Source organism: Macrobrachium rosenbergii, chromosome 14 (assembly GCF_040412425.1).
Source record: "Macrobrachium rosenbergii isolate ZJJX-2024 chromosome 14, ASM4041242v1, whole genome shotgun sequence".
Classification (NCBI taxonomy): domain Eukaryota; kingdom Metazoa; phylum Arthropoda; class Malacostraca; order Decapoda; family Palaemonidae; genus Macrobrachium; species Macrobrachium rosenbergii.
Genome location: NC_089754.1, coordinates 54,991,143 through 55,017,600, shown reverse-complemented (window position 1 = coordinate 55,017,600; position 26,458 = coordinate 54,991,143). Strand labels below are relative to the sequence as shown.

The 26,458-nt window shown below is 34.7% G+C and overlaps 2 protein-coding genes across 27 annotated transcripts in view; one reads left to right on the top strand and one right to left on the bottom strand.

The window, feature by feature from the left end:
* Positions 1-1,984: 1,984 nt before the first annotated feature.
* Positions 1,985-26,245, top strand: LOC136846169 (ribonuclease P protein subunit p20-like). Of its 3 annotated transcripts, none has more exons than XR_010855339.1 (5): positions 1,985-2,110; positions 4,408-4,604; positions 5,901-6,066; positions 8,610-8,787; positions 25,475-26,245. XR_010855339.1 is itself a non-coding variant. In XM_067116978.1 (5 exons), the coding sequence occupies exons 2-4, from the start codon at positions 4,425-4,427 to the stop codon at positions 8,732-8,734; spliced, it is 471 nt and encodes a 156-aa protein (XP_066973079.1). In that variant the 5' UTR covers positions 1,985-2,110; positions 4,408-4,424; the 3' UTR covers positions 8,735-8,783; positions 25,474-25,600. The 3 variants fall into 3 exon arrangements, 2 of the variants coding, with proteins under 2 accessions (XP_066973079.1, XP_066973078.1); XM_067116978.1 differs by having other exon boundaries at positions 8,610-8,783; positions 25,474-25,600; XM_067116977.1 differs by lacking the exon at positions 25,475-26,245 and having other exon boundaries at positions 8,610-8,978.
* Positions 10,196-26,458, bottom strand: part of kat80 (katanin 80) — a 214,553-nt gene continuing 198,290 nt past the window's right edge. For 19 of the 24 annotated variants that reach the window (XM_067116965.1, XM_067116971.1, XM_067116964.1 and 16 more), the window contains 6 exons: positions 21,792-21,917; positions 20,199-20,538; positions 19,487-19,749; positions 18,429-18,503; positions 18,062-18,181; positions 10,196-16,126 (listed from right to left, as the gene is read on the bottom strand). In XM_067116965.1, coding sequence (XP_066973066.1) covers positions 15,994-16,126; positions 18,062-18,181; positions 18,429-18,503; positions 19,487-19,749; positions 20,199-20,538; positions 21,792-21,917 — 1,057 coding nt within the window. In that variant the 3' untranslated portion in view covers positions 10,196-15,993. The remainder of the gene's footprint in view (positions 16,127-18,061; positions 18,182-18,428; positions 18,504-19,486; positions 19,750-20,198; positions 20,539-21,791; positions 21,918-26,458) is intronic. The other 5 variants (XM_067116976.1, XM_067116974.1, XM_067116968.1 and 2 more) reach the window with 1 other exon arrangement.

Sequence of the window (26,458 nt, the reverse complement as noted above, 5' to 3'; positions counted from 1 at the left end):
ATTGCAGGGCAATGTCCTTTTTCCAAATCTCGTGCGCGAACAGTATCCAAAACCTGAAGACTATGCTCTAGAGATTGTGGTCTTATTGGGAGTCTGTTGCCTAATTCGGAGTCGCCTAATTAATCCAGGACGTATTTTGTAAAACATTTATCAGTAAGAGAAACAGAAGAGAGTCGAAGTTATTCGGCGCTTAAGCGAAAATAGAAAAGGATTTTAATAGATTTGTATTAAAATTATTGATCGCTTTTCATTTCACCGTTTAGGATATACAACAAACCCGTAAGACCTCGCAGTGGAGTCGAGTACAAATCTTGATGGTGATTATCACATTTCTGAAAAAAAAAACCGTAGGAAGGTAGTGTCATCAGTGCACTTCACGTGGTTCACTGTAGGCATTACTAAAGCCAAGATCCTTAAATGAAGAGTGTTGGTAGCGTTCATTCGGTCCTAACTGCATCCACTTTACCCCCATTTCCGCTTCTTTTCTTCTTCTTACTTCTGTGTGCTGTAATGGGGGTTTCTCCCAGGTCCACATTTAGATGCTTGTATCCTGTTTCCTTTACTTTCTGGATCTCTTCACCTTGCTTTCCAACCGCTCCAACTCCAACTTTTCACTCTATCAAGCTCTGAATGGCCACAAGTGCCCCAGTGTCTGGATTGACAGCTTAAATATCGTTAAGTCAGTGAATTTACTGAAAGTTATTAAATGGGGAAATCATTTTCACTCATACATCAAAGTGATACGTAGTACATACTGTACATTGCTCTTACTATTTCATAAAGTATGTTTCAGAGCGAGGAACAAATTGTTCACAACTTTCCCAAGGACTTGGTATGACAGTAAATGAAAGTGGACGTTCTTTTTTTACAACGTTGTGTACACAAAGGCACACACACCATTGTTAATTGAATACAGAGATAATTATTTCTGTGAGATCAAACATACTGAAATATAATGACAGGAAAGGGGAAAGAGAAGACATTAAATGTATAGCATAGTATAAAGAAAATGAGGACTTCGAAAGCTTCCTGAAATATTGTCTGGCATACGGTGAAATAAGTAGCATGGACACCCAGCCTTACCAGTCGTCAAAGAGCTATTCATTGCTCATATTCTTAGCTTTTCAAGACTTGGTGAAGAAAAAAGAAACTGATGGACGAAAAATAAGAGAAGTAAAAACTTGAATGAAGGAAAATGAGTAGAAGTTTGAAAGAAGATGGGTGAGGCAATGAAACAGGAGACAAAAAAAGTTTGTTTACAAATGGAATGTGAAAATGAACAAGTTATGAGCAATATAAAGAAAATAATGAAATCCTGGTAGAATTTACAGAAAACGGAAAAATTGAAGATAATGTAATAATACTGCATTGGTGAACTGAAGAAAACTTTAAAATTAAGCACTGACCTTCCACTCACCTGCATGGCATGAATAACAAATCCTAATTGTTGGATGTAATTTATTATAGTGATTTTAAGCTAGCTTTAACCACTAAGAAGTCGCCATGTAATTTTCAGACAATCACAAAGTGCCGTTTGTTAAACTCCAGACGCGGGAGCGAAAAACTAACATGTCCTGTCTCTACCACTACTCAGCACTCGTCTTTCATAAGCAAAACTCGTAGCAGGGTAATGATAAGAAAGCTTTAATCTAGTATATTAATCTAGCAGGGCTAGATTAACACACTATAGCCAAATCATGGGATAAATGTTCAGCGGTGAAGAAGCTAAAATTTTACATTGTGAAAAGGTAAAGAATGATTTGGAATACGTAATTTTCTTTTACCCAACGAACAAAAATATTGGAAACATACATTTAGTTTCATGCAGCAACCAATTCAGGAAGATAAAGACAAACTAATGGTTAATACTGTTTCAAGATTCCATTTAGAGAGGAAATTACGACTAGGAAAGAAATTTTTCAAAAGCATACGGCAACAGTGAAAAAATGAACTTAAGATCAATCACAGGCAAACTACTGTAGAAGGATCTAAGGAGCCGTTCTAAAACCTTCAACTCTAACGTACTACTACTAAGTACTAAATGTCAAAGTTTCAGTGTCAGAGACGAGTGTTTTAGAAATACAACATCTAAAAATCAGCAATTAAGTTCGTAAGTATATACGGGTTAATGGTAGGAGAAAATTACATCAATATTAAGGACATTTTATCAGAAAAGAATGTAATATATCAAGGTAATGTGCGGGTAAACAATTACGCCATAGCTGGATCTTACCAGACTTAGATTGTTATATGGAATTATTGACCCCGGCCTTCAGTTTAAGTGGTATTATTTAACTTTACACCATTATTGCATTTTGTTTATGGTTATGATATATACTGTCTTTTGTTTTATGTTATTACGTTCATCCCCAAGGGACTGGTATGAGCCTGAACTCGGCCTCATTTTCCACGTAAACTGGTAGTTACCGAACTTTAGGGCGCGGTATTAGGCTTCAGTTTTATCTTAAAGATAGATAATATTCATATGCTTTAATGTGGGATTCGGACTCTCCTGGCCTTTGTTTCGTTACTTTTAGAGAAAGTGGACCCCATCCTTATCTCCTACTACAATTTTGGGGATCACGAAGTGAAAGCCGGATTGGTATTTCTAAGTATTGGCTCCTCACGGACTGTATCGAACGGTTCCACGAATACGAGAGAAATTAGGGAGCCATATGTCCAAGAAAGGATTGGCTAAGGAAATCTATTATTAAAGGAACCATACTAACCTAACATACTCTAACCTAACCTAACCTAGTAGGCCGTGTTACTTAGCCGGGTGCCAGACTCTCCGGTGAAGGAAACTCCATTTTTTACCAAAAGTTCCCCTATAACACTGCGCATGTGCAATGGCAAAAATATAATCAGTTCTAAGGTTAATTACAGGTTAATTACAGTCGAGTGAAAAAAAATAATGGTAAATTCTTGATAAACAACCAAAATACTAAAGAAAAAGTCAATTTCCAAGGTAATACCTGTCGTGGAGCTTAGTTCTACCGCTGGGTTTTTGGGTGGGCGAAAACACAAAATGAGGGAAATACATGGACATTAGCCTAATCCCATTGGTAGCTCTCATACAGATTAAGGTAAGTTTAAGGAATATTTTATAATTAATATCATGCACTTGGGTAAGGACCTCGTACCATAAGTTTAGGTAAGGCACTTGAGTAAGACCTCGTACCCGAGGTCTAGGTTAGGCGCTTGGGTAAGGACCTCATACCCTAGGTTTAGGTTAGGCACTTGGGTAAGGACCTTGTACCCTAGGTTTAGGTTAGGTTCAAAGCACACATTAAACCATAGGAAAATTACAGTTTAAAGTCCAAGTTACAATAATGGTTCAAAGGAAAATTTTTACATATTTTTGTTGAATAAACTCAAAATTAAAAATGCCATATCGTGATCTGATGACGTCTGATACAGAGGCTCTTTTGGGAGTTAACATAAAGAAATTTTGTCAGTGACTTAGACGGAAAGGTTGTAAACCACCCTGGAAGGTGTATCACAACTGAAGGCATTTCAGTGTATTTTTTCATTTGTAACATTTCCATGCATGTTGTAGCTTACAGAAATATCAACCTTTTATGTATGAGTGTTCTTCAGTGTGAACTGGAAACAGTCATTGAAGCTCAGTAACACAGTGGTTAATTGGTGTTAGGTGGATGATGGGGAGGGAATCCTCCACTTACATATCATGAACCAGCACCTCACAAGTGTGTTGGGTGTGGACGTGTGTGTGTGAATTCTGTCTGACTTGGAAGCAATTTTCTTTGTGTAAGTATGTTGCTTGGTTGTTTCCTCGCTGGAGGAAAATAAAAGGTGAGAGCAATGATCGTGTAAAGGATGTGGACAAGTTATTTACAGTGCTTGGTCCTGTGAAGTTTACCTAGAGTGAGAGTGCAGATACACATCACTCTGACTCAGGTCCCTATCAATCTTGCATCCCTATTCCAGATTGTATAGGAAGGTGCAGAAGCCATTAGTCTTATGCTTATTGTTATGTCTAGGAACATACCATTACTGGATAGAGGTTTAATGTGGCAGTCAGATGAGAGACTATCCTTCCTAAAGAGTGAACCTTCTACATAAAAGACTGGTGGTTGTGTTTCTGTAGAAACAGATTTCATAATTTGACAGTAATTTGTATCTGTCCAAGGTATAAATACCATAACTTTTTGTCATAATCCCACCTCAGCCACCCCACATAGTCCTTAATGCTAAAGAAAAAGTGTTGGCTTATGACAGGTAAGTGGGGGACTCCCCTGCTCACCTGTTGACCAACAGTTAGTCACCTTCATACCAGTCTTCACTGACAGTTTCTAGGTTGTGCAGTGGAATTACTCCATCATGGAAAGCTTTGGTTTAATTGCCAAGGAAAATACAATTTACTTTTAAAATTTTTTATTTCAGGTAACATCACGTTTAAGATGGCTGCAGAAGTGGGCGACTCACTCATCTGTATTTCATCTCCTGGAGGTGGCATTAACACTGGTAAGGGCGTTAATATTCCCATTGGCCCAGAAGAGCAAGCATTATCTCGACTTCTTCCAAGATACCTACCTCGGCATCCTAATCACATATATGTCAGTGCAAATACTGATTTTAAGGTACAGCAACAAATTACTTCATACAAAAGTTGGCTCAGTCAGTATTAATTTTAGTTCTATAAAATGTTATACAAGGTACAGCATACTAAGTATACAATCCTTTATCTCTGTATAGGATTTTGTTTTCATGTGAATACAAATCAGAGCCTTTTATAATTGAGTATTCTTAGTATGAACTGCAAGTGGTTATTGAAGTTTGGTAACAAGGCAGACAAAGTAGGTTACAGGAGTCGTCTCATCCCCTGGTGACATATTCAACTGGGAGCATGACAATTCAGGGTAGCGTTCAACTCCAGTCAGCAATCAGAGACGACCTATCTGAGGGGTGAGCCTCATATAATGAAACACTGTGGCTTGATTTCCTTAGGAATTGCAAATTTTTTAAGTAATTTGTATTTTTCCTTGGTATAGAAATCAGAACCTTTTATCATAATCCTTGGTATACAAATCAGAACCTTTTATCATAATCCCAGCTCAACCACCCCATTTTGTCCTTGTGACTAAAGGTAGAGTGCTTGGTGGTGGTGGTGGGTGAGCAACAGGTATCCCCGCCCCTACTAAAACCTTATTACTAAGTTCAGTGATCATTCCAGCTTGTGCTGAAAGATATGCCTACATAAAAGACTGTGAGGAATATAGAAACTACTGTATGAAAAAATTTATTATATTTTCAGACATAGGTACAGTTTAAGCAGAACTCAGAGGAAGGAAGAACAACAAAAATTAAGTAAACGATATCGATAAAAAAGTTGAGAAATAACAAAGTATTTAAAATCTTTATAACACCTCATTTTTCAATTTCATGTTTCAAGTAGTGTCCCCTTGAAGATATTCACAAAAACAAAATTATTTACTTGCAGCTTACTTTTATATAACATTTATTTTGTTACTATATATTATTTGCATTTCCTGATGATTATCTTGTGCCATTGTCACCATTCATCTTCCACCCTTTCATCTTGCTCAGATAAAAACTTATCAGTACTGTGGTCCATACGAGCAGTTACTAAATTGCCTCCTACCCAATTAACGTGAATTATACATTATAAGGCCACAGTAGGTAGTTTGTATTGATTATTGATTAGGTGCACTTCCCAAAGTAGTAAATGGCATTTTACATACCTGACAGAAAAGAATACTTGCATGAGATAATGATTTGTTTCATCTGTCGGGTATAATTTTACAGTAAAATAAGAATTTTATATTTTTGATATATAGACATTTTAATTTTGAATTTTTCTTTAAATGGAAGAAAGACACTGTTTAGTAGTTTTATGTATTATTTTATATTCGCAGAATCAGTTTCTCCGTGGGAAAACCATTTTGTCAAGTGGTGAAGACTTTGTCATTGTTCATGGTTTAGGCACTGGTATGGAGAGGGCTATCAATCTAGCTCACGAAATAAAGAATGCAATACCCAGAGCAAGACTTGCAGCATCTACATCAGGATTTCACGTCAGTGGTAAGTCAGTGAACTGGAATCAGTAGTTGAACTTAGTAACAAGGTAATTAACTGGTAGTAGAAGGTTGAGTGGAGAACCCCCATCTTTTCATCTGGCATCACCAAGCACTTTTTCTTTGACAGTGCTGACTTGGATGCGTGTGCACATTAGGTTAGGTTAGGTGCAAATGAGTCTTTAAAAGACCAATGCCAGAGACAAATGACTCTTTAAGTGACAGGTCTGTAAAAAACTGAGTATTATCCCGCTGATCAAAAGCATGTGTGTACCCAGGAAAAATACCCCAAGACTCCTATCTCAGCTGAGAGACGCCACTATTAAATGTAGGAGCACCAACAGTCATTGGTGCAGCAGAGGCTGGACCTTTGCTGGTCCTTTAGCACCAACTTCTGATGGTGTTTGTACCTTTTTAGAGGCAAAGTCAGGAGCTGTTGGCCTTGCAAAACAAGCAGGTATATCATCCTGCTTGGAAAACACAACCAGCCATGACCAGGGCTCCATCTGTCTCCATGGAGAAAGAAGCAGCCGCCTTCGGGAAGCGTTCAACAGAGAATGCTGTTTCAGCAGCTGATGAAAGAGATGTTGGGTTTTGGAAAGTGCAAGGGGTTTCCAAAAAATATATATATAAAATATACTACCAAAATCTCCAAAATCCATGACTACAATGAAACTGGGCCAAAATTTGAGGGAATCTCACTAGTAGTTCCAAAAACTCATAAATTCTCCATGTTCAGTGGAACTGGCAAGGGTTGAAAGCTAAATGGAACTTAAAATTCCTATCAATGAGATATTCCCTATTTGTAACGCATTGCAGGGGACCATGATGGACAGTTCCAATATTTCTCGACCAAGGAAATTTTGGCATACCACTCAGCATATATTCCACTTGTTGGAAATTGTGGTGAAACATTACTTTAAGTTTGCCGTGATGTAACATTACTTTATGTGTGCTCTGACACCCCACAAACTTATTTTCAGTTACAGTCTCGAGTACATGCAATAGCGGTGCAGATATTTCTTGAGAGGTGACATATAATATCTCCATTTATCCAAGGCCTCCCACATTTTTTCCGCTGGTATTCTAGATGACAAATAACAAAGGAAATGTAGGCTGCCAGTTTTGCTGTGATTTAGAGAGATAGTCAAGCAACACAGTTGATACTCAGAGCACAGTAGCACAACATATTTAGCAATAATAAATGCTTAATGCTGTAATGTATATAGATGGGAGTGAAACAAAGGACGAAGAGTTTTACTGTACTCAGTTATAATAGATGCTTCATCGAGACCACTGAGCTAAAAAAAATCTCATCTCCCATAGTGCCACTAGTGAATCATTTCTAGTAGAGCAGAAAAAGTCTTACAATAACGTAAAGGTGTGGGTCAGTCGCTATCTCAATCCAGTTAGTAAAGTATGTTGTTGTTTACCATACAGTGTTTTCCATGAGAGCAGTTTGTGTCTTTTATTTATTAAAATGAGTTTTTTTGTGTGCTTTAGCTTGATATTGATCTCATTTGTGTGGTTTAACTATATACAAAATAAAGATGTAATCATTTCACTCTATATATAAGATCTTGGGCGTGAAGATTCACTGTATCCAGTTACAAGACATTGTCTTGATACAGAAGAGGTTACCTTATACTGTATTACAACCATCTCCAGGTCACCCTTAGGGTTCTACAACCAGTAAACCCCCCTTCTTAGGTTGCAGCTTCAACTTGTGGAAGACCACTAGGCTAAATGTTAGATAAGCAGGTGGAAGGAAATTTCAAATCTCTTCTGGCAAAAGCTATAGCTGTCCCATTCTTTAGCTGGCTTTGGCTTCTAGCTCTGTTGAAGTAGGTGGTTCCACCTAAAGGGGAACTGGATAGGCCACAACAACTATCAATCTCCATAGATCTTGCTTAGGCATGCCCTCAAGTGGAAGGGTGGACATTATTGATCACATTTAGGCAACCAATTGGCAACCATCATTTGATCCTGACTATGCAGCCAACTTGTTGCACACCACGAACAAAAGTACTCCTCTGTTCGTTCATTCATCGTATAGGCAAAATTTGAGCACAGTAGAGATACCTTACATGGCATAAGTAGTTAAGCTTGTAGAAGTACAGTTTAGTGTTGTGCTGTATACCTTTTTTTTATTATAAAGTTATATTGTAATTATATTACTGTATGTATCTAGACAGAAAACTAATGCTGTATAGTACTGTAGTTGTGTAATCAGGGATTAATTGTTTTTATGCACATGATCAGCTGTCTTTTATTTTGACACTTTTTTTGTAGTGTAACGACCAAGGTGCATTAGGATAGTAGTTAATATAAATGAAATAGGGAGCCTCCTGACTTATGAGAATCCTCAGCACAGCTCAAAGGTCATTGATAGGATCAGTTTATTTGTACCTTTTTAGAGGGAAAGTAATTTTTTTAGTAGCTGACACAACAGTGTTGTTTAATAGTAAACTGAGTGTTTACCCTGTTCTATTTAAAGTTTATTGGTTTCTAAAAATTTATGACTTGCTTTGAAATTAAGTATTTTTGCAGAGGAGCTTGGATTCATGTTAACTGGAGATCGACAGACAAGGTCATCAACTGTCATTCATATGAAAATTTCTGTACCTCCAAAGCAAGAAGACAACAAGGGTACTGGAGAAGTTAAAGGAACGTAGAGGTCCCTGTATTGCACCAACAGTTTTGAAGGGTTTTTTATAACTATAATAAGGTATGATATGAGACCTTTATCAGTAATGTAGAATTTTTACAAAATTTTTCGGTGATGTACAGTGGCAATATTTTTAAGGAAATTTGATTGAAAGAGAACTATAGGTAAGTTAAGAAAGATTGTGTTTCTTGCTACCATTTTTAATCTTGATTAGAAATTCTTGTATTTAAGAATAAAACACTTGAAATGTTTAGTATTTATATTGTAAGTGAATTCACCCTTATACTGCATCATAGACACCTCATTCACAAATCAAATAAGAATATCATCCCGAGGTCAGCAGCATTGCTCATGCATCGTATGGAACCTAAGGTCCCGAGTAGTGAACAGTCTCACTTTTTGTATATAGCCGTGCAATAACAAGGTGTCCATTTTCTAGACAACTGGTTGATTCTTTGCCAGTATTATTTTCCTTTCCTTATTCATTTGATGACCTATTTCAGTGCTTAATTCTTTTTTCCATAGTTATCATTTGCCAGTTTGCTAAAGGGACAAGGCTTGATGAAATTTTAAGTGATTTTCCCTTGGCTGGCTAAAGAGGTGTTATAGCCTTGTCGCTACTATCTGTAGTCATAATTGGCACAAGGGAGTTTTTGCCAAATCATTTTTATTTCCCAGAATAAAGCTGCCCTCTCAAAACTGGCATATTGTTACTGTATCAAGTTCCCCAGTGTTTTGTATACTACAGTACAATATTCTGATAACTGTGTAAAAGTAAATGAAGCAGGTCGTTCCACCTAAAGGGGAACTGGATATACCACAGCAGCTATCAGTCTTCATAGATCTTGCTTAGGCATGAACTCCTATGGAAGAAGGGACATTAATGATCCTGTTTAGGCAACCAGTTGGCAACAATCATTTGATCCTGATTATGCAGCCAATTTGTTGCTCACCATGAACAAAAGTACTCAATTCATTCATTCATTGTATAGGTAAAAGTTGAGCAAAGTAAAGGTACTATATATTGCACAAGTAGTTAAGCTTGTAGAAGTACAGTTTGGTGTTGACACTGTTAGAGTGTGGAAGCTAGTTGCCTGACCCTCTCAGCAACCTGAAAGAGATTGAGCAGTAGGTAGGGAGAAAAACAGTAGTCTAGGAGGAGCCAAAAAGACTCAGCTGTATCAAAGGCAGAGTAACCCCTTCACAAAAAAAAATTGCAGAACATCTTTTGGCCCTTGTCCACTGTTGCTGAACCTCTCTGCTGTGTATAAACAGCCAGCACACCCCTCATGGGACCTACCATCTCAAACAACAAAACTGGTTGCACAACTACCAAGGACATGAAAGCAGCCAAACACACCCACTTATGTCCTTCCCCTTTTTTTCCACTTAGGCATATAACAGGAATAACAGATTAACCAACTTATCTCCTAGCTACAAAACACCATATGCTGGATTGAAATAAATATTGTAATTTAACAACTTTTTATTATCACAAGTTATTTACAGCAGCTCAGTTATATACAAGTATAAATACTACGTCATAATACACTCTAGACCTAAATGTTATTTAACATTTCCTACACTAGAAATCATTAATCTTTTAATCATATCCCATTACTTCAAATAGACATGATAAAAACCTTGCTAAGCTGCTTATAGCCATTTTTGTAATTATCAAATAAAGCTTTTATTAAGAGTAGAGTCCTTGAGGCAAATATATTATTGTTTAACTGAGATCTATCATTAATTGTGAGGAACAAGGGTCAATAACCACATACACCTAACTAAAGCGGTTATGATGACTCCACTTTCCTTATGCCAGGCTACTCTGACCCTAAAGCTCGTCCCATTTCATGCCAGTATCTGAATTTTTCAAGTGTCTAAAAGAGAAATAGTATTAGAAGTGACAGTGAGAGACACAATCTTTTCCAAACTGTTTTCCAGTCCATAGTTCATTTGCAATGTGAAAGCTTCAAGAAAATTTATAGTGGTCTACTCAGTACCTCAGTTTCATGATTAATGTCACGCCAGTAAAAATTTAGGAAGGATGATGATGATGATGACAAAGATGTCAGTGTATCCGAGTGCTAATCAGCACTGAGGCTGTTAATTTTCTCTTGTTTTCTTGGGGATAAAGTACTGTACATATTTTTGTGTTGTATAGTACAAAAATAAAAGTACTTTAGTAACAGAGAAAGTAAGAATGATCCCTGATATAGGATATGAGCAAAATTTCATTGGGAAATACTTAGCTGTATTGGAGCAAGGATGGGTTTTGACAAAATTTACTTTAAAAGAAAACTATATGGAATGTTGAAAAGTTCAAGATTTCAACCTTTAGACATAATGTACTTGATAAAATATGACTATTAATGAAAGCTTTGAGTAAAGTTTGTAAAGGACCTGTAAACCAAAATATGAAAAAGCAATTAAGGAATGTACATGTGACTTATAATTATTGTCTTTAAGTGAGACTGAAATTTGTACAGCTAGGATACCTTAGATATATGAGAAAAGCAGTTATTCAACGTCATCACACAAGTAATTTGTCTTTCCATCTTAAAAATTCATGCACCACTATGATATGAATCCATGTTTATAACAAAAATTTTGTGGTCCTATAATTTTCCAAAAAATCTGAATTAATGGAAACTCACATATTTTGCTAAGAATATTGTATTTTCCTCTGCCAAGACTGAAAAACAGAGGGACTACTTTGCAACACCCAATACACTCTAAGGAAATAAAACTCCTTTGCAAAAAAATACTCAAGTACTCAACATTTCCCAAGATTAAACTCCTTTGCAATACAATACATGTTTACTCAATACTTCCCAATCTAATTTGCTTTAAAATATTTTACAGCAAAGCAAGCAAAGGATGATCTTTTGTCTAGTGGTTATAAAAACTAATCCTTGTGCGCTACAAAGAGCTCAAGTTTTCGAGAGTATTGATCTCTACCAATGAAAATGAAAGACCATCACATATTTATTGTCCTGTCAAACATTGACAATCAGCAAAATGCTGTTAGGATTAAATCCTATCCGCTTAAGTGTGTTTTTAAATTTTTATTTTTCAAATAAACAGATTTCTGTACCTTTTAAAATATTCCTGAGAACAGAAAATGGCAATAAAAAGGTAGTGGACAGAAGAGTAAAGATGGAAAGCACAAGATTTAAAAAAAAAATTCTTAGCACCAGCCATTTTGTCAGAGACAAAATTAACAGCAGTAAACAAATCAAAATATGAAAAGTGACACAATTATCAATGGCTATGGACTGAATGATGATAACAAATGTTAAAAATGGTGCTTAATCTCTTCAGAAATGCTACTCACATACTCATACATTATGAAGTTACTGTACTGTGGCATTTTAATATGGTATCAGCAAGTAACTATTTATTTAGCCAACCTGGCAAGCACCCGTTGCACGTTTTGATATTATGCATTACAAAGGGAACTTGAAAGATGTGTTCTTCAGTTTCTATACTCATGGATCTGATAACTCGTTTAAACAAATTATAGTACAAAACAAGCATACCACAAAATATACATATTTATAAGGTACTTCACGTAAGATACAGGGACTGACATTTTCCTTATATAATTCTGTTCTTTCTTATGATCTAGTGTCACAATAATTTTTCACACAGCCTTCTTGGTTACATATAAAATACTAAAAAAAATTCTTAAAAGATTATATTTGGTTAATTTTAATCTTTTTACTTTGGAATGATAAAAGTTTAATCCTTACACTACTATATAGTTAACATTAACAATACACATTTGACAAGTTCACTTCCCACTCTTCCTTAACTGTCAAAACCAAGTATTTGATGATATCTACACACAAGCAGCTAAGATTAAAAATCTTCCATGTTTCATGGCAAACCCATGGATTCCTAAGACTACCAAGATGAAAAACCTGTGAAAAACACTTCACAGAACTCCTTAAGATTTTTTAAAAGTGACATTTCAATCAGGAGCCATTACTTTAGCATATGGAATGTTTAAAAAAATTCCTAACTAATGAAGTAATGACATTTTCAATACAATATACTTAAAACAAAATCAAAAGAGTATCTTGGCTAACAGTCTGAATACACTAGGCTTAAGAAAATCGCTGTATGTAGGAGCCAAAGTTATCTGTAGAATGCTACAAAAATTTGAGCAGTCACCCATCCGTACTTAATTAGGAGTTTCTGTAGTATTAGATTTAACCAAATTTGCTGACATGTTCATTTAAAAAATACTGTTTAATTTCTTTTATAAACAGGATGTTGACTTAGGCTATCTAACCAAACACTTATACCACAGCAACAAGTGATTAAACAATGGACAAAGGCTCACTTACTTGCAGCAACCAAAGTCTGAACTCTTGAGCATGACATTCATTTCATGTGGTCACAAAGCCACTAAATATTTTGTTTTTCATTTTGTGTAGTATATGTATGATTGTTTGTTTTTAGCTTCACATAATTTAAAATTTTCAGTACTACAAAAATATATGCATAAAATATTCAGCGCAGAATAACTATATAACTTGCTGACAATTTCCAGTTATAAATACCTTGTACTTATCAACAATGAATATTTAACATTTCATGGAATGGATGAATGCAAAGTAAACATGTTACGTGATTTTCTGTTCAATTAAAGAAAATAGGCTGGAGAGAAATATTTTTAGTGTAAAAATGTTATAAGAATTGTGAATATCTTACAAACATTGCATATCTGCAGGGGACGATGTGGAAAAAAAGTTATGAAAAATGGTAACAAATTAAATTCTATAAATTTAATGTCATAATAACTTTCTCGTTGGGAGGACAGAATTATAGATACTGAATGTTTTTCAAACACATGGAGAAATGTTGTAATAAATGTTAGCATTGATCCAATCACTGAAAAATATCGTGATGAATAAAAAAATATTGAAGTACATACTGGCTCTCTGATGTCACAATATCCAATTCTTTTTTAGACTGCTTTAAAGTCATTACCCCAAGCATATAAGTAGTAACACAAAAGAGCAAAGGCAAAACAGTAGCATTAACAAGGATTAAACATACAATAACTAATGAATGATAATATACCATTCCAAAACTAAACTAAACCTTGTAAAATTTACAAGATAAACCAACCATTTGCCACCATATACGATACGACTGAACACAAAATGTTAAGTTAATGGTATTTGGCTTTTGGCAATAAGCAAACAAATTGGCAAGCATTATTTCCACCATGACAAAGCACAAGTACCAATAATTTATGGATTTTGGAATGTAGCTTGCTAAAGTATAGGCGCTTCGTTCTTGGTTTCATGGCAAAGACAAAGTAGACAGGGATCCCACAGACTAAATATGGTTTACACCATTTCATCTTCATGAAATATATGGTATTTATATATTGCATATGGCTACCACTTCTGTCAAGTAACTGCCAGAAGCGGTTTAAAAAATGAGAAGGCACAAGACTTCAGGAATAAAGGTATTTCACCTCCTGAAGTTTAAATACAAAAGAGGGAAAACTATGGTGTTCCCATTTCTAAAATTGTGTTATAAAGGAAATAACCAGTATTATTACTTTCCTTTGCAATGAAATGTTCTGTTTCATTGTGGTAACTAGAATTTCCCTATTAACAAAAAACATCATTAGTTCTCTTTCTTATTAACAATGTTCTTGTTGCTATTTTTGGATAGCATATATTAATTTTACAAAATATTTCCTAAACAAATATCTAACTTAATCGGTAAAAGTTCTTACTCTACTTTTCATAACTGGACACTGGTCCAAATACTTTAAATTCTCATCATGTTTCACATACGATAGAAATCATTTATAATACATATGAAAATGTCACTGTCTGCATTAATAATAGATTTACTATCACAGCAGATGTATGACTCACCTCAAATTTGCATTAATTTTCAACAGAAAAAATAATTTGATGCGATGTCTGAAGTAAACTCCAAGCTGTATTTACACGACTGATTTTAGCACTTTGACATGCTGTCAAATTTGGAATTCCTAGTAAAAGTAAGAAAATCCTCTGACCAGCATGAATCTCGAGTTGCATACTTAAAAAATCATTAAAATGTACATGTAATCTAATGAAACGATTAATTCAGATGTTTAAAGTCTTCTGTATAAAGGATTTTTATCAAAAATAAGTCAGCAATGTTGCTAGTTTATAAGACAAAAGTAAATGGCAAAATCCATACCCATGTACTTATTGAAGTATTTTTATTAAATCAGATTACTTACCAGTTTTCTGTATTTAATCAATTAAAAGCTTCAGCATAAAAATGATTCTAGTACTGTACTTCTATCATCATATCTTCAGCCTAATTTTATGTTACCTTCCACAGATGGTATTATAGATTACACAGTATTTATCATTTCCTATCTTGGTTTGCATTTCTTGAACCAGTGCACTTACTGATATCTATTTTTTTTGTTAAGTGAGCTACATGGGATATGGAAGATTAAATATTCCAGCTTACAATCCTGTCACGGAACATGATGCTGGCCAGTACACATATCTTGTGTGTTCTTCATATACAAGGTACTTATAAAACAAAATTACCCATAACACTGCTGAATCCTTCTTAAATTTAACATGAAACAAATTAGTATCATTTACTGACTCATATCACATTTCCACCATATGCAATTACAATTAAACTGGACAGCTTAAAAACTGGGCTGTAAGCACCAATGCTGTTCAATGCTGAGAATCACCATACTCAACTAACAGAGCATATTTTTCTCCAAGAGGATACAGTGCTTCAATCACAGCAGTTCCGTATGGAGAATAAAGCGCTTAAAATGGCCATAATATTTTATTTTTTCTTTTCCAAAGTTGTAAGTAAATGATGACTTCACTCAATATGAGTCTAGTCATTCCTCACTTACTTCCAACTGATCACTCAATATGAGTGTAGTCATTCCTCATTTTCTTTCAACTGATATCTTGAGATTGCTTCCAGAGTGCATTATTAATACAAGAATAGACTTGGCACAAAGCTAAGACTAATCAACTATGATCTTTTGCAGATAGTAAACTGTCTGAAACGGTCACTGAAATACTTTTCAGTGTCATACTTGAGCCATTACATAAAGTTGCCTGTACTAAAAAGGGGTGAAAAGTGGAGGAATATTTTTTTTTTTTGGCAATAAAATAAGTTGGTGTTTTTCCACTAAATTTTACCAACTACACCCATAAGATAAGCTTGGCACCTGCAAACCTCTTAAGCTTATTATCAGTCGAAGGCTTGCATGAGGATGACCAACTCACGATACAGAGTTCCCATCTTCCCAGGAACAGTTAGTCTCTTTAGAAGGAATGCCCGGATGGACATCATGTGATTGTAACACTCCACACATTTGTTATACCTGAAAAAATGAACAAATTAAACCATGCTTGCATCTTACAAAGAGAAAATCACCATAATCCACAGTATATATAAAGAACCATGAAAAGTAACTGCTAGGAAGGAGAATGATTCATTCTCTATTTATTAAAAAATAAATAAAATAAAATGGTTAACAAAGAAAAGTTTTGTAAAACTTGGTAATTAGAAAGGAAAATCAGCTCAAACTCCTATTTCTGATAATGGGAGGCCATCTAACAGCCTTAATACTCAGATAAACGTATTTTAAACCATTTACCATTACTGTACAATACATGGAAAATAAAGTTTTTTAACTTTTTTTTTTTTAAAGAGTACCCTTTTGTTTATCATGAAATACCCAGCAAAAATTTTCTGGTGGATGAAGAAGAGTGCCAGTCTGACACGTTAGTACTGAACAAGCTCATTAGGTCCAACTGTCCTAGTTGACAAACCAGCTAACTCTTTGTCTCATAAGCATTTGACAACTAGAAAGTGGGGCATGGTAGAGAGCAATCATATTCAAGTTACGGGTTTGTATTCCAAAAACTAGTTTTACTTACCATTTTAATATATCAATTTTCTTAATATAAAACCCATAACTTAAGATTGCCAAACCTCAATTTAGGTTGAAAGGCTTTGCACTTTCAAATCCCCCAAATGTTAAAATAAGATACCTGGACCTGGCTGGCAAAGTGATGAAAGCTAAGACCAATGTATATACTCCCATTTGCATAAGTCACAAAATGCTTGCAACCATGGCAAAACTGTATGTTCATGTCTTGTATGACTTAGACAATTATCCTTTTTCTTATTAGTAGAACTACTATGGACTGTTAACTCATTCCAACGTGATGTAGTAGCAGATAGCCCAAAAGACTACAGTACTTCATAAAGAAATTACTATTAGGAATGTGAGAAGAGCAAGAGGCAGGTGAAGAAACTACCAGCGTAGAATCTTCCGTAACAGAGAACCACTTACCCTACTGCTATTATAGCTCTCAGGGGAAAATATTAACCTTTTATGCCACTATGCCCAAGTCATATACTAAAAATTCTTAGTTGTTTGGCATTAAAACTGCCATATAACAATCCTCCATAGAGTGTGAATTCACTATACAGTACTGTATAGCTACCTGGCTGAGTGAGTAGTGAGTCTAGCCAGAACTTGCTAGCTAAACCCAGCAGTAAGTGGTTAAGATATCATATGAAACTTCCATGTTTTTGTTCTGCTAATCACCAGGTATATTTTTGCTGTCATTCGCCTTTAGACAATTTATTGTGATATATCTGGAATAATGACTACTAAACACCATGAAAAAAAAAAAAGTAAAGCAATTAAGCATTAGTGCCAAGCTGAATATACTGGAAGGATTACGAACAGCATTCTGATGCCTCTCATGTGAGGAGTTCAAAGTCATGAAGACACTTTACGATATATAAGAAAAAGCAAAACATAAGGAAAACCAATCTAGGAGTACTGTTAGCAAATTTAAAGACAGAAAAAGATATAACAATCAAAACATGAAGATCTTGATGCTGCTGTTTTACAGGTGGTACAAACAGCAACCTACATGGAAATGTGGTAACCGTACTTGGAATGTAACTTCCATGTACAAAAATCTAAACTAGTTATATTGGCCTCAAAATACTAGTGTAATTAAAAAGATTATGCAAATCATAAACTATTCACGAATACAGTAGTATTTCAACTATCTGGTTTCACCCTATACATGTAATATACATAAAATTCATAAACATTTAAAAACGCACTCTGATGATTAGCCACACTGCACAGGGTAGAAAGAAGTGTTGGTAGTGCTGCTTACAGGCATAAACAGGCTGAGAGGGTTATTATGGGGGAGATAGGCCAGGGAAAGGTATTTTCTTTTCTAATTCTTCCCTAAACTCTTAACTTCTAAAATGCACTTCAGCTTACCTTTCCTCACGAGAAATGTCCACTCCCACAGAATGTATTGGCCCTGACATATTTGACTTGATCATAACAGCAAAATTCTTTATCATAAGCTTCAGAGCACTGCAACCACACATTACATATCTGAAATCCCAAACAAATGCAGTTGATCACGTAAGGTAAGCATTACATGGATATTCATTTCCTAGAATATGGAAAAAGGAAAGAAAAACTGGGCACCTACTGAATAATTTTCAGATAATATATATATTATAATATACATATATAACATATGTGGTACTGGCAATGAGCAGTGCCTAATATAGGAAAAAAAAAACCACAAAGCACATAAATTTCTATAACTCCTGACAATGATTACATTCTAACTTACGTTTCATGTTTGCTCTGCAAAAGAGAGCTAACCGGTGGAAGCAATGCTGTTAACAAGTCTAAATTCCATATTGATCTGAAAAAGATTAATAGAATTTTTTTAATTTCCTTGACCTATGTCCTAAGTTTATACTACGGTTCTCTAAAGAGTAATGTAAATATAACAAATATCACCGCCTAACCTAATATGCATCTGGTTCAGAAGTATTCATCCATCCTTTTGTAATAAGGTAATTTAGATGAAAAAGTTCTTTATCACATAAATATACAGTGAAAGATACCTTATGCAAATTACCATTAAGGACATGGACTATGGTTACAGTAAATGTTGTCCTAAAAAAAATTTGCATACCTATTCACTAAGTTTCAGTAAGTGCATGCAAAACAGATGGCCTCAATACTGCATTTTAGATGTAGTTCCTTCTTATGAGGGAGGATTGTGTCTTAACTTTTACCTTATTCTGCACTTACGAGAATTCTAAAATGGAAACCCTATAGAGTTTTGCTACTTCCTTTTTATCTTCACTGTGTTCCAGTTTTCACATCTTACTTAAGAACAAAGTCTGAGGGGTACCCATTTGACTATAGATGTATGGCTTAGTGATTTTATTAATTTGTAAAAATAATAAACATTTGAAAAGTTGTTCTAAAATTCAAGATGTGCATAATTTTTGCAGACCTGTACACTTAAGTACAGCCATTTCATGGGTTCCATGAATGTAGGTTGAACACATCAAAGCTCAAAAAATTGTTGCTCTTACAAAGTGCTCAGTACAAAAAAGTAACAGACTTAAAATTCAGTGGAAGTAACAATACCCTGAAGTTTATCCCAATATTTTTTTAGTGACCAACTACAAAGTGAAGACATTTTGTTACCATACTTAGAATACCCCTTTGCAATAACATAAAAGCATCAATATAAAATGGTGTATCTCAGATTTTTTTACTTTGCTGAGATGAAGCACAAATATTAAAAAGTGTGCAACAATTTTGAAGACTAGTAGCCACAGAGATCTATTAAAACCTACAACAGCTAAATATAACTGTAAGTTGACTTACGGCCGTAAATTAATGATGCCTAGCAGATCAACAAGGAGAGCTTGATCACCCAAATTAAGGGCATGGTCTACAGCAGTTTTCAAGTCTTTAGTCTGCCATAGTTTATGGGTGACCTGAAGACCTCTAGATCGAGCAGATAAAACAGACATCATGGATGTGTGACCGCTTATGATACTAGAAAGCACCTCCTGTTCAGACATCTCAGTACCACTAATGCCTGTTAAACCACCTTTTCCATTGAGTCCCAATCCACTGAGCTTATTCTGCAGAAAAAAAAAAAAAAATCACAAACAATTCTTTCATTCATAAAAATTATTTCAAATATTTATCAGTATTTTATCCAAAACAACATTGGCATGCCAAAAACACAATTCATACTGCCACTGCATAACAATCGTGCATACAATTCTAGATCACTGTATGTATAAGTGATATAAATCTACTTGACTGAAAGATATCACACTGCAACATATCAAGTAGCACATTATACAGCATACTGTGAGAAAGCACTGAATTATATAAAAGAGGAGCAGCAATGAAGTGTAGCTTTGATTAACAAAAGGTGAATGTCAACTTTATCAACATCATGCATATACTGGAGTTGGATATTCTACAACAAAAGTCTGTGAAATGAAGTGCTGTAGTCACTAGGATACTATTTGTTTTACATATTCAATTTCTAATTGAAAGGAAACAAACAAAAGGCCCTAACCGGCAAAAAGTCATCAAAGTTGATGGTATCCTTTTCCGCTGGCATTCCTGTGATGGAATAGTCAATTTCTTTAACTGGGGCTCCCATATAAATAATATCAGTATTCTGAGTCTCGAAGGGTCTTGGAGTTGGCTTAACCAACATGGGTCGGTCCATAGGCTTGTAAGAGAGGTCTGATTTTGAAGATGCTTGTGAACGACTTGAATTTGATAATTCTGGCCGAGTAAGCTGTGGCAAACTTGGAGCAGAATCATGGTAAGCTGGGGAGGTGGAAGCTGGGCCGGGTGATGATGACTGGCGCACAAGATGTGGCTCGGACGGACTGTGTCTTATGATGTACCTGTGAAATAAAAATTATGAATTCTATTCCTGTTAAACAATGATACACTACGAAAACTAACGTACATTTTTTAATCACACTTAAAAGCCAATCAAGCTAAAAGCAGGAAAAGATGACTTCATAAAATGATTATGTAATATATTACTAGGAATAGTGGAACTGCAGTTTTTACCAAATTTGATCTCAAGTACAATATACAACTAGTAAACCAAGGCTAGTGTTCAAGACTTTTTCAGTCAGGAACACTTAATTTCCAGCCAAAGACCAAAAGTCTTTACAAGTATAAATGTGACGTCAATGCATTTCAATTTGTTTCTTATTGTTTTCAAATATATACTTTTTGCCTACTTTTATCACAAGTCTACAACAAAATTACGTTTTAAACATAGAAGTTTACCTAAATAAAAAGCTTAACAAGTCCATTACATAAATATCCTTAACAACTGAAATATTAAAATAATAAAATCTGTCCTTCATTTGAACAATTCCCCAAGTATTTCCTAAAACATACAGAGAGGTATTACGGTAAGTTTACTTTGCAAAAGTGTAATATGAAATGTATGCATTCTAAAACATCAAGGGCATTTTTAGTGTTGAACTTACGTATTACAGTTTTAAAATTTACATAGGTTTGGGCACACTTCAATTTGATGACTTGACTGCATGTACAATATCCTGAGCAGCAGTTTAATTTTTCAGGCAAGAAGGAACAAGCTTTAATTCTAAGCCTCAGTAATAATCCTATCCTTCAAATTCTGTTCACATTAAATTTATTAGTTTTTCATTTCTTTATACTACTTTCCATGTTAATATTTTATCTAGGAATACAAAAAATTTATTTCAAGTGTTCAATGTTAAATACAGTACCATGTATTTTCAGAAAAAGGGAAAACTTCCTCAGATACGCCTTATCCTTTGTAACTTGTGCAGAAACCTTACCTTAGGCTGAAGGTACACGAAAATTATGATTACACAGGTGATATCGTTAAAAGCAAATACATACAGTATAATTTTATACCTCTTGACAAGTGGATTTAGTCACAAGTGGATACATTTCAGGAGTTTGTATCTAATTCTACTCAGTACATAAAGTTCTCATTATGGTACAACATATATCTCTGAAACCCAAAAGAGGCTAAAAGAGGGGTTTTCCTTGGATCACTCATTTAAAATAAGAATTGTCACCCACATGCAATTACAGCACATGGATCGATTCAGTGTGAAAGTCACGCAGGGATCTACAAGTACTATACCTATTAGGATCTGGTTGGTAGGGTGAATTTGAAGGTTCTCGGGGATCCCGCCGACTTTCTGACACAGCACGAGCTCTGTATGGCTGATTGACATTGGGACTTGTATTGCCACTCAAAGAATAGTCCCTGGAACAAGTGAGGGGTAAATATTTTTTCAGTTTCAGATTAAATACTTTATCATCATGAATCAGACGAGAATACGAAGAGTGAACGGAAAGGCTTGGAAATAAAAATTACATACAGCATGCAATTTTACTGCAACTGAAAGTTTTAAAAATGATGGGTAGAAAATAGAGGAGAGTTACCAGTAAACATGACTAAAACAGTTTGGGGAAATATGTTTGCGGAAACACAAAGCGATCCATTGTTGAAAACCCCCTGAAAACAATCATACAATGAACATGTTAAAGTTGCAGATAACACACCATAACAAATATTGTTAAGCCAGAATATGAAATTTTTATTAAAATTTTTTTTTTAATATACACCACTTTTACATAGACTATTCATGCAACTGTACAAATCCTAGGCATTTTATGCTAAAAAGTAGTCCTGCTAACTACTGATACATAGTACTACATGAGAAACAGGTTCCAGTGATCCTCTAGTGGCAAACCAGGAATACTTACTGTATTGTCTGACCCAGCTATAAAGGAATAGATATGTCAAGGGAAAGGACACTTGGAGTAAAGGTAATGGGGCTTGTATTATAAAAATAATTATTTTCAAAAATTCATTAGTTTCAACAATAGCCCATCACAATTACTGTATATCATTTGAATACCTACATAGGATTTCAAGACTTGCTTTAATTAAAGCAGTATACTTATGTAAACGACCACATGGCAGCCAAAAACTCTGAGGGCTAATAAGGGGCCATGAGATGGACAGGAACCTTGTTATTAAAAAAGGTGGTTGTAATGTGTACCTAGCCAACAGAACTACTGTGTCCTTATCCATCCAACCAGCTGTGTTAAATAAGATACAGATTTGTAAGTTAGGTGGAAAGGAAGAAAAAAAAAACTTATGAAGATGATGAATTTCCTATAAGCAACTCCTCTGGAATTGATAAACTTGCCACTACACATCAAGAGATTTATTTGTAACAGCAAGTAAATAACATTACCCAAAGGTTGACTGACATTCCAAGAAACTGAAATATAATCAGTTTCACTTAAAAAGTAATGAGGTTGACAATATCCATTTAACCTTTGCTTGGGAAGTTTTAGTTCTTAAATCCCTCTCCTTTACCTTAGAGGTTTGATCTTCCAAGATAAAATAACAAGCTTGCAAAATCACTTGCCTTGGCCAAACAAAATAGAATTTTTAGTAACTTTTAATTCTAGTTGGAAATTAAAACATTAGAATCCCCTTTCTAAAACCTTTGTTGGCAAGAGAGAGAAAAGTGGAAGCCTGTGTCTTGGTGATGAAAGCTGGTGCTAAAGACACCAATGTCCTTAAAATATTCTGAGTGACTGACTACTGGAAAATCCATGAAGTTTACTGACCCAGTAAACAGTAACAAAGGTTAACATGAAAAGTCTTTTAAGTATTATTCTTCAATGTGTTGTGGTCAAGGCTCAAGGGTTCAGTCAAGCTTCTCAAGATAGAGATAGAACCCTAACAAAGTAATTTATAACTATCTCAGCTTTTCTCTCAATATGCCAAGATCCAGAAAACATAATTTAAGGGCATGAGCATGCATGATATCCAATGATTGCTGGAGCAAGTGATCTCTTCTAAGGATGTAAGAAAAACAAAAAGATAGCTATGCTGGGTATACAGACTTGGAAAAAAATTACTCATTCCATCATACAAATACCAAAAGACTCTCAACTTTGACTGGATAAGATGGGTGAGAACTTTTTACCTACAGCAGTAATGTCCTCTGCCAAAATTAACTCTGCTAGTGACACATTGCTTGATAACTTCAATGTGTGAAGAGTGACTATACCATTACTAGGTTGCCTCAGCTGTGCAAGGTGTTAATATTCCATGCTCCTTAGTAAAGAGAAGCAAAGCAATAATTTGCCATCTTCCTGTTTAGGTATGTTGCAAATGAAGTTACCCACAACAGATGCTTCCTCTTGCATGTCTCTGAATAGAGAAAGTACTTGATTCCTACTGCTGACCAAGTCTCCTATTATGGTGATATGTTCTGTTGACCTTGCTGCTTCTTTGTTCTTAAGATAATCTATGATTCTCCAGCTGTATGAGATAAATCTATGATTCTCAACTTTGTTGGTAGCCTTCCTATCTTGTCTCCTGTATGGTGGACTAGCACTGTGCTGGTATCCAAATCCACTCCAAGATAAATCTCTCTCTTAATCTATTTTAGACCAGATTTCTTCCGATTTAAAACTAGCCACAGAAACTGGCATATATGTAGCATACCTTCGAGGTGTCAACACAATTCTGGATCAAAACCAGTGGTCAATTCATGAATTCATAACTGTAATAACAAAATACAACCAGTTACCAAGAAAAAATTCACCAACACCAAAGAAACAGAATGAATAGTACCTACTGAACTGAAAAAGGGATAATCCAATATTTAATATTAGGTGGGAACCATAGTACATCAAAGGTACTTATAGAGAACCATCCAAAGACCAATGAACTGATTACAGAAAATACACAAAGTGTATGAAAAATATTCACAATTAAATTAAATGATAATGAATGAGGCATGATAAAAAATATGAGCAGGTCAACTAGAATACAACCACTGAATCACTCTGCCACCAAATGACCTCTGGAACCTGCTGCACATGCACCAGATACTGGTAATCAACAGGACTTCTACTGTTGCTTCTCTCTTCTTAGCATGCAGTATCTGGGATTTGCCCAGATGCATATATAGACTATGTAAAAGTACTAATGGCTTTGTAAAAAAAAAAACTCATACCCAAAGGTATTTGACATTTGAGATTAAACATACTTGCTCCAAATGCAATAACATAACTCGTTTCTTTTAAACATCAAACTGTATCCACATGACGGATTCATTTAACTTTCTGGAAAAATTGACAACTTCGAATTTTTTGCCACACAAATTTTCCATGTTACTAATATCTGGTCACCTTTTATCTTGTACTTCCTAAAATCTTAGAATAATCAACAATTCTGTGGCATGGCAGCATTTTATGTTATAACACAAAGCTGTGGTAGTCAAATTTTTGTATATGATTGTACTTTTCCTCTTTGTAAATTAATTATTAAATGTCTACATCCACTTTTTATCTGCTGTTGTTAACAAAACCCTTGCAGAAGCTCCTCACTGTTGTCTAGTCATTTGTTCCTCTTCATAGATATCTTTCAGCAAGTATACCTATCCTCATGTCCAAGCTTATTGTCGTGACTTGACCGACTGCAAAATTTCTATCTTTACTTCTAAACCGTCAACAATTTATATGTGTACTGTAATTCCAATTACGTTACACTTTTTAAGTTTTGTAATATCTACAGTAGTCTCATTACTGTTCTCTCATGTAGGTTTGTATATATGAAAATACCAATACAGTATTTACTTATTAGAGCATAAAGCACGCATTCCTAGTATTTTAATATTAAAATCTATTCTTCTGTCTTAACTTTAGTTAATGATTTATTAATAATATTAATATCAATATCTATGAAGGATCTAATTTTATAAAGGCAATTATTAGTATTGGAAATTTCAGGTACTCAAGGATATACTAAATTGACATCAACTGCATCTCTAGTCTTCAATTATACTGGATCAGCTACAAATCTGTATGTATTTTTATATCTAACTCTACTCTTTATAGTATGTTATCAAATGTCAGTATTATTATATAATGTAACAATGCATCTAATATCATCATCATGTTGTAATGTAGTATACAGAGTACTAAAATAAAAAAAGACAACATAAAATTACCATTACTTCAGGACTGATGTTACACGACTGAATAGATTCTAACATTTTGCTAATATTTGAAGAGCCCTATTATTATTTTTATAAACATCAATTATGTATACTATAAAGTTTACGTATATTACAAAAGCTATGCTGAACATTCATATGCTGAAACGAAGGAGAGGCTTTATTCATTTCAGGCAGTCACGACATATCAAATCCCATATTTACTTTGCGACATTAAAAGATACTTCCTCTGCTTTTTCTGCCAGGATACTGCCTTCTTTCGTTGCCCCTGTTTTCCATAATTCCGAAAACATTCCCTTTTTAAGATCAGGTTTCTCAATTCCTTTTTCCTCTCTCACCTTCATTTTTCTTTCTTAAAGGCTAGATTAAAAAAGGACTTGAATTACTGTTGAACTGACTGAACCAAAACATAATGGGTAATAAGATATCAAGTATTCATGATCACCTTAATTTTCCAGATAACCTTATTACTTCTTTAAAACCTTTTAAACAGAGCAATATTTAATTTCAAATAAAAAATTTACCCAAGATATATTGAAACAAATGTGTTTTTAATTTCCATTTCTAATGGTCAATTGTCATAAAGAACAGAAATGCATCTAACTGAGATGGCATATACAGTTTAATAAAGCATTCATATTGAAGGCAATTGTTATGCTTCATTATACAGTATTTTCAGTTTCAACATTTCTATTCACACCTCATGCACCACAAAAAATATCCCTGCTCTGATTCCAGTTGCAGAGCAAACACTCAC

Coding starts and splice junctions, on each gene's coding strand:
- LOC136846169 (XM_067116978.1), top strand. CDS start 4,425: ATGGCTGCAGAAGTGGGCGACTCACTCATCTGTATTTCATCTCCTGGA. Junction 4,605..5,900: donor GTGCAAATACTGATTTTAAG/GTACAGCAACAA, acceptor TTATATTCGCAG/AATCAGTTTCTCCGTGGGAA. Junction 6,067..8,609: donor ATCAGGATTTCACGTCAGTG/GTAAGTCAGTGA, acceptor GTATTTTTGCAG/AGGAGCTTGGATTCATGTTA.